The sequence below is a fragment of the Magnolia sinica genome, chromosome 11 (assembly GCF_029962835.1).
Source record: "Magnolia sinica isolate HGM2019 chromosome 11, MsV1, whole genome shotgun sequence".
Lineage (NCBI taxonomy): Eukaryota > Viridiplantae > Streptophyta > Magnoliopsida > Magnoliales > Magnoliaceae > Magnolia > Magnolia sinica.
In genome coordinates, this window is record NC_080583.1 from 14,469,860 (window position 1) to 14,478,950 (window position 9,091).

At 38.5% G+C, this 9,091-nt stretch overlaps 1 protein-coding gene across 1 annotated transcript; it reads left to right on the forward strand.

The window, feature by feature from the left end:
* Positions 1-3,914: 3,914 nt before the first annotated feature.
* On the forward strand, positions 3,915-8,180 carry LOC131218857 (phytosulfokines-like). Its single transcript, XM_058213718.1, has 2 exons — positions 3,915-4,079; positions 7,685-8,180. Exons 1-2 carry the CDS (start codon positions 3,963-3,965, stop codon positions 7,808-7,810), a joined length of 243 nt encoding a protein of 80 aa, XP_058069701.1. The 5' UTR covers positions 3,915-3,962; the 3' UTR covers positions 7,811-8,180.
* Positions 8,181-9,091: the final 911 nt, after the last annotated feature.

The window sequence follows — 9,091 nt, forward strand, 5'->3', positions numbered from 1 at the left end:
TCTAAGACGTATGATAGTTGTCCCTAGTGGTGATCTACTATGGTTACGATCACCCCGCAATTCGGATGTGTCGATCAATAAATATGATTCAGAGTCAGTTCGATAGTTACCGATCATCGATCGGTGTCGCGGCTATACAGATATATGTAGGAGATTAACTTAGGTTAGTGTTCTTAATTTGATCATGATCTAATAGTTTGAAAGCCATTACTTTAGTAAAGATCGAACGGAGATATGATTAAACTGCTTGCCGCTACTTTACTATACGATGGATTAGTGTATTTTCATATTGACAGAACTACCCTCCCTTTACCACACTTTGCAATCTCCCCTCGCTGCCTTGGATTTATGGGTGTACCACCTTAACCCCCGACCATATGTACGGCCCACCTTGTTATTTGGGAAAAATCCATCTTGTCCATCCATTTTACCAGCTTATTTTCCTGCACGAGCCTAAAAATGCGCTAGATCCAAAGTGCAAAGTGGACGTATAATGGCCCCAATATTCTTAAACGGTGAACATTCAATTCCCACTATTTCTTGTCACTTGCCCCACCGGGGCTTTGTATTGGCCTCATTTTTTGGTCCATGGCATAAAATGAGCAGGAAAAGCGTATGGTTGAGGTGGATTTGTCCCAAACATCCTGTAGCTTAATGAGTGTTTTAACGGTGAACTTTTAATCCCTACTGTTTCATGTTCGTGTGACCTATTGGAGCTCTTGATCTGTCTTTTTTGTCTCATGCCCTAATATAAGGTGGCAGAATAGATGGACAGAGTGGATTGGTCAAAAACATCATTGTGGGGTCCACTATGGTCAAACAACCTCTGGACTTAATCCGCCGTGTGGCCCACTAGAGCTTGGTATCGTCATCATGTTTGGGCACAAGTCATAAAATGAGCTGAAAAACAGATGGACTGGGTGGATTAGTAAAAAAAATTATCCTATGGCCTAACAAATATTTTAACAATGGGTGTTTAATTCTTAATTTTTTTATGTTCCTTTGGCCCACTTGAGCTTTAGATTGACCTCATTTTTGGATCCATATCCTAAAATGAAGTGGCAAAACAGATGAATGAATTGGATTTGTTACATATTTCATGGTGGCCCCACCTAGGTCGAGCAATCTTCCCCCTCTGCATTAAAATGTCCATCAAACCTCTCGCTTGCCATTGATGGACGTTGATTGTCCTGCCCACATAAATCTGATCATTTGTTGAGCCACCTTATGTTTGTGAGAAATCCACCTGTCCATCAGTTTTTTCAGTTCATTTTGAAGCATGCACCCAAAAATGAAGCATATCTGGAGCTCAAAATGGCCACACAATGGCCCCAAGAAATTTGGAGCCCACGGAAATTTGCCAGCTCAATATAAGACCAAGGTTGGTGCTATCTTGTACATTGTAATCCGAGTCCGTCTGAATCATGGTATTAGCGTGGATGAGCACCAAGCCCAGTACAACATTGATAAATCAATCTTGTTCGTCCATTGAGTGGCCTTAAAAAGAATTAAAATAGAAAAATGTCCACTGCACATGCTCGTCAGCTAAATTCATAGCTAGATACGTGTGATCGGTGTGATTTTGACTATCTAAACCCATCACTGCCACGTGATTGTGGATGTTAGTTTAAAAGAGATGTCGCAACCTTCACGTATACCGCACCTGTCTTCACGCAGAGACAGACATTCACGTGGACTTCACCTATCCTTATGCATCTGAAATCGTATTGCATACTGAGTTACTTAGTATGCTTTTATCGTACGGAGTAAACTTTGTTTGCCCGCTGCGAATGTATGTGTTCTATCCACGCTATTCGTCTTTTTTTCATTTCATTTTAATGGTTGAAATCAAAGTTGATTCATATCTAAAAGTGAATCATACCATCGGAAATAGTGGGAATAATAATTTCCACCGCTCAAACCTTTCTAGGGTCCATAGTAATGTTTATTTATCATTCAACTAGTTTATAATATCACACAGACATGAATATAGGGAAAACACAAATATCAGATTGATCCAAAACTTCTGTGGACCCTATAAAATTTTCAATGGAAGATGTTCAATTCACACTGTTTCTTGTGTTGTTGCCCACTTTAGCTTTGGATATGCTTCATTTTTTGGATTAACCCCTAAAATTATATGTTAAAATGGATGTAAGGAAGGGATAGAATACATAAATCATAGTGGGCCCATAAAGTTTACTGAGTGTGCAATCCGCTTCCCATGCATACGCAGTCTCTAGGTCAGCTCAGATGGGACAAAAAGTACTGTTATTTTGTAAAGGTAAAACCAAGGGAGGCCATGAAACAGTAATATCTATGATTAACCAGGGGTAAAATTGGCCTTTCCTTGGTTAATAACGGCATCTGTAAAGATTCTTTCATTCAAGCGGCCACAAAACTTTTTTGAAATTGGTGGGCTAGTTTTAGTAAATAGCGAAAAGGGCTGCCGTATGGAAAAACCCTCAGCATCCCCGCCCGTCCCCAGCTCATGACAGACTGTGGATTCGACGGGTCACTGTAATGTACGGATTTTATCCACTCCGTCCATTTATTTTTCCATGTTATTTTAGATTAATGGCCCAATAATAACGCAGATCCAAGTTCACCACTGGAAGTAGCAGTGCTAATGACTTCCACCGTTGAAGCCTTTTTATGGCTCACCGTGATGTTTATTTTCCATCCAACCTTTTCATGACGTCATATAGACCTGGATGAAGGGAAAATACAAATATCAGATTGATCCAAAACTTCTGTGTCCCACAAGAAGTTTCAACCGTAAGAGTTTAATCCCCATTTTGTGGTTCTCTTGAGAATTATAACTCCCTCAATTTTGGGCCATACATATAAAATAACATGGAAAGATGGATGGACGGTTTGGATTAAATCCATAATGACATTGGCCGCTCAGAGTCCCAGCCTGTCCCAAGCTTGGGGCATGCGGGGGAAAAGTAACCAATCCGCGTCCTTTTCACACGCGCCTTGCTGTCTCTCATGGGTTTTCCTAGTACATTGTGGCATGTGGACCCGTATACTGGTTTACCCTTTCTAATTGCATCCAGAACTTGATCTAAACCGTTCATATTCAGTATTCTATTCTATGCATGCCATGGTTAAAAAGAAAATCATTGAACAGGTGATTTTACATGAAGATGAATATTTAATGGCTCATATTCAAATTCAATATTCAGAGGTTCAGATCATTTATGAAGCATTATTATAAGATTTAAAATTATACATGGTAATATTTAAAATAATGAACGGTTAAGATAAACCTAAAGATACAATGCAAGGGTGGAAACCCGCCAGTGTACCATACTTTGGTAAGGATCACCGTACCATAGCAAAACCCGTCTCCTACGCCTGAGCGGAGTAGGTGCGGCCCCGGTCTCACCCAAGATGGTGTGGCCCTGACCGTGGGGCCCATCTTGATGCATGTATTCTATATCCATTCCGTCCATATGTTTTCTAGATCATTTTAGGGTGAAATTAACAATTTAGAAGATCCAAATCTCAATTAGACCATACTATAGGAAACAGTGCTGATTGAACTTCCTACCATTAAAAAAAACCTGAGGCCGAAATTAAGGTTTTAATAATTTTTATTTTCCATCTAAATTGTTAATAAAGTCAAAAAAATCTTTATGAAGGAAGAAAACAAATATCAGATTGATCCAATACTGTCATATCCCATTAATTGTCAATCAAAATTTTTTCCTATGGTATGGTCCACCTGAGAATTATATATTTTTCATTTTTGGGTCCATGCTCTAAAATAATGGAAAAACAGATAGACGGCTTAGATACATAATAAATACATAAATGCGGGCTCCACTTTAAGTGATGTACCGTCTTGGGTAAGGCCGGGGCCGAACCTAACCCGCTCCGTCTATAAATTCTCAGCTCTGTCTCGAATTCTCTCTCATCATTCCTCGGAGACCAAAAAAACTTTTTTCACAAAAATGTCGAGGAAAACTCTTTTAGCTGTGGCTGCTCTTCTCCTCCTCATCTCGCTAACTTGCGCATCACGCCCGGTGCCGGCGCATCCTAGCGACTCCTCGCACCAAACCCAACAAGGGGTACGTGTGATATCTTCAATAATTGTTTTTTCTTTTTTTTTTTGGTTTTTTTCAAAACTGAAACGGTACATTTTTGTACCGTTTCAATTCCAAAATTTTGAAAAATGGGTGCATGCAAGCAATCTCACTTGGCTGGTGATGGATCAATCAGAGCCGTCCATATAGTTTTACTCATCATGGGTGATCAATTTGTCAAAATCACACGAATTAGATAAATCGATTCATCATTTCTCACTACTGAATATTGACCATTAACTATTTTTTTGTTTACTACCGTTGATTTGAGGCCCACAGATCAGATGGATAGTACATCCGATGGATGTGCATGTCAAACCATTTTCCATCTACAGTATGGGTAACTAGATGGACGGTCTGATTGATACAACACCTTGCCACGTATTCTACGGAGAATTTTGTTTTTTTGTGGGTTTTGTATACACCCATTTTACATTTTCTTTGGTACACCCATTTTACGTTTTGGAATTGAAACAGTCCATTTTGTAGTGTTTGCATTAAAAAAAAAAAAAAAAAAAGGAGATGGTAGCATGCGACCAATACAACTGTTGTAGAATAAGCTTATTCTACAATGTTGTGTGTGAGGCCCACCATAATGCATGTCCTCATCCACTCCGTCCATAAGGTGCAGCCCATCAAGTTCATACCATAGGCTAAAATCCAGGTTGGTCCAAAACAAGGGTGGATCACATCACAGATATGAGTTGGATGGGGACCCACACCATTAGAAGCTTCCAGATTGTATGTTGGGCCCACCGTTTATTCTATATGCCATCCAATACATTTATAAGATGTGCCACGTCAGGATGAATGTACATCCCAAAAGTCATCCCATTCCAAAATCCGGGTGGGCCACATCACGTTATTTTAGAAGTTATTGGCATGGTTTTACATGGTGGTGGCCCACCTGAATTTTGGCCGGCCTGATTATTGGTCTCAAAGAAGAACATAAGAGGCAGACATGACGGAAGGAATGGTCGTCATGCACGCATCATGAGGGGGTCCCACACGGAATTATGTAATAGCATCTTCTACAAACGCGTTTCCTCAACCAGCATCCATCGCATCAATCAATAGGTTTTGTAGACTTGAATTCTGAATCTGTTTGGGTGATCTGACCACCCACAGGCAACCGTGCCGCAACCTTTGGATCCGTACCATCTTTCACACGAACATGCCGCACGTGTAGGAAATCAGTACCATGAAAACGATAGGCCCCACCATAATGATCACCATTCTAAAAAAATAGGTCAATCTATTCATTAAGTGAGCGACCCCAGGAATTGCCTTATTTTTTGGGCTTGTACCCTAAAATGATGTGGCAAAATGGATGGACGGTATGGATAAGTGGATGTTGGTGAAAAAGGTTGCAAGTTTTCTTTGGACGTAGTGATTTATGGGTTTCATCCACACCGTCCATCAATTTTTCCATATCATTTTAGGATACAAGCCCAAAAAATGAGGCAGTTCCAGAGCTCAAGTGGACCACACAGTGGATTTTTATTTTTATTTTTGTTCTAGGTGAAAGTGATTGTAAGTTTTCCTTGGACGTGGTGATCTATGTGTTTTATCCACACCGACCATCTATTTTGCCACATCATTTTACGATACATGCCTAAAAAATAAGGCAGTTCCTAGGCTCAAGTGGACTACACGGTGGATATATATATATATATATATTTTCACACGTTGGATGCAATTAACCATCACGTTGGACTCTAGTAAGGTGTCAGCAATAGGTGTCATTGCCACTGCTGCTTCCTGTAGTGTGGTCCACTTGAACCTTGGATCTGCCTATTTTTTAGTTTGTACCCTTTATGATAAGGCAAAATAGATGGAGGATGGACGGTGTGGATAAAACTCATACATCATTATAGCCCCTCAGAACCATTGTCCATTACTAGCTAGGGACAGGTATCCATCCGCATGCATGCATTAAAGGTGGTGTGAATTTTTAAAATAAATTTATTTTGTAGATTTGAATTATGTATGCATCTATTTCCTGTATTTGTTACTAAAAATAGAAAATTATTACATGCAATAAGGGTCATGTGCCTTTCTTATTGCAGACTCGAATTATGAAAAAACCCATTTTCCAGTTTTGGTTCCAAACAATCAGAAATGGTTGCATGCATGCAATGCTGGGCATGTACTGTAATAAGATACATTTTAGTTTTTTTTTTTTTTTTTACTTTTTCATCATCCAAACTGTTTATGTGATGGGGCATAACTTGGATGAAAGAATTCCAAAAAAGCTATCTGATTGAATATTTTCAACCCTCTAATTATACAAAAGTTATGGTGACCGTCCATCTTCAAAGCAAAAGAGCTAAATTACCAAAGGGTTGATATAATTCAAATGAAAGTTTTTATTTGTTATCTATTCATCATATAAAGTGAGAGTCATCGGATAAATGGTTTGGATCATTGAATGATGACTCTGATTCAAAGATTAAAGTCCCCATACAATGCATGGGGATGTTTTATAGCAAACCTCTATGCATTCATTGAATAAATGGGCTTTTGTAGACTTTGCGTACACTCATTTTTGATGAGCTTGACTTGGCTGCGACCAGGAAGGCAGGAACAGGTAGGTGAGATCCTGAACGTGGGTCCCACCTCAATGAATTGTATATCCATGCTGTTGATCTATTTTTCCAGCCTATTTTAGGATATGGTCTCAAAACTGAAGTAAATACAAATTTCAGGTGGACCACACCAAAGGAAACAGTGGTCCTTGAGCTCCTACCATTAAAAACTATCCACCGTAATGTTGACTGACCATCTAACATGTTGATAAGGTCACACATACTTGGATGAAAGGAAAAAAATAAATATCAGCTTGATCCAAAACTTTTGTGGCCCACAAAAGGGGTTTAATGGTCATTAACCACTGTTTCCTGTGGTGTGGTCCACCTGAAATGTATATCTGCTTCGGTTTTGAGACCACTGCCTAAAATAAGCTGGAAAAATAGATGGACGATGTGGATATACAATTCATGCATCAAGGTGGGCCCCTATAGTCAGGGTCACACCGTCCTGGTTGGTTCTTAGTCGTAGCCAAGTAGCATTTGGGTTCCAAAAATGGAAAATAGGTGCATGCAAATAGTCGGGCTTGGTGAAAATATCGATTCCATTCTTTCTATTTTGAGAAAAACTTTGATACTCTGGCATTATGTGGTGGATGATACACATGCATTTATAAATTACTTACAATTTGCTTACCTGGCATAAAATCATTTCAAATTAAATGTCCAAATAATTTTATACCCAATTAGATGTATCATAAACCAAAAAACTAAGTGTATTCAATTATCTGATTATCAAATAAGTGGACATTTATTGGACAGTTAAAAAGCATCCTAAGATCTAATTTCAACAAAGTCCGAATAACCCATGTGATTTTTGGACTGTAACATGGCGATGATGGATTCCCCTATTTAGTGGGTTTAATTTGCAATAATGTATGATATGCGTACCATCTTTAAATGCCTGTGTATCAAGCATCATTAGCAGCCCGAGTATCAAATTACTTCACTTTCAATTTCATTGCTTCTTATGTTTTTAATTTTTTAATTTTTTTTCCATAGATCTTTGATGAAGAGAACATAGATGGGAATGAAGGGTGTGATGGAGTTGGAGAGGAGGAATGCTTGATGAGAAGGACGCTTGTTGCCCACACAGATTACATCTATACACAGTCAAAGAAGCCTTGAAATTATGACATTGTCTTCTTATTTATCTAAATTAGCATAATAATAATAATATTATTATTATTATTATTGTTATTATTATTAACAGTATTTAATTACTAGTACTTGGTTGTGCATGGATTTGGTTTCTTGTTTTTGGGTTTGGTTTGGCAAGGGTGTCAATGTGTTAGTTTTGCTGTGTGGAGAGATAGTGGGGAAGAAAATCAACCGTTGAAATGTGATGATGGGGTAGTGAAATGTTAAGGGTTTCTTTTATGTTCATTGCTATGTAAGGAGGTGGGAAGGATTATGATCGAGTGCACCCTTGTACATTATAGATAGTGTATGCTGTTGGTTTCAAGCTATTAGATTGCACTTAAAAGTGTGTTTTTGATGGGCACTTGCTAAATTGAATATTACACGTCATCCAAGGGCGTGTTTGGATCATTTAAGTGCATAAGCCAAAAATGAGGCAGATCAACTGCTCAAGTGGACCCACACCGCATAAAGCCGTGGGGATTGAAAAAAGTTCTTGGGGGTCGCAGAGGTTTTGAATCAATCTAATATTTGTTTTTTTTCCTTCACCAAGGTCTGTGTAACCTTATTGTTATTTCTATATTGCGGAAACCATTACACTTCTCTCCTCCAAGTTTCTACACCATTGGTTTTCATATCTGACTTAATAATTATGTATAAGGGGACCACAATTCAAGCATCCTGTCCCAAACCTATTTGCAATGATTACAACTATAATGGGACATATTGAATCGCTTGATATGAATAATCCAATGGTTAGATCTAAACCAATGATCATGTGTGGCCCATTTAATAAGAGTCTTTCACTTATGTCTAACTAGGTGTTAAATAAACATGATTTTGGGTTCTAGGAAGGTTTCAACAGTGGGAATGGTTATCCCCATTGCTTTTTATAGTGTGGTTTACTTTGGAATTGTCTCATTTATGGGCTTATGCCCTAAAATGATCTCACAAAATAGACGGACTGTGTGGATATAACACATACATCATGTTGGGGCCCATAGAACTTTGTGACCTCAACATACCACCAAGGTTGGTGTGTGCTCCTGTATCTTATGCTAAAGAAACTGACTATAAAAAAGTATAATAACTTCTATGTAGAATTCATTGCTAATTTTGAGAAGTAGATGGTACCTCTCTGGCTTGGACTGATTCCTTCCATTTCTAATATGACATGATTTGATTGGATGGTAGATCATTATTAGAGATGAACTTAATTAAGTACACGGTCGGAACAACTACTTTTTGCATTTGTTCATCTTTGATGGT

Bases quoted from the DNA above. Each gene is read 5' to 3' on its own strand.
- LOC131218857 (XM_058213718.1), top strand. From the start codon at position 3,963: ATGTCGAGGAAAACTCTTTTAGCTGTGGCTGCTCTTCTCCTCCTCATC. The intron at 4,080-7,684 runs GTACGTGTGATA...TTTTTTCCATAG, and splicing joins CGCACCAAACCCAACAAGGG to ATCTTTGATGAAGAGAACAT.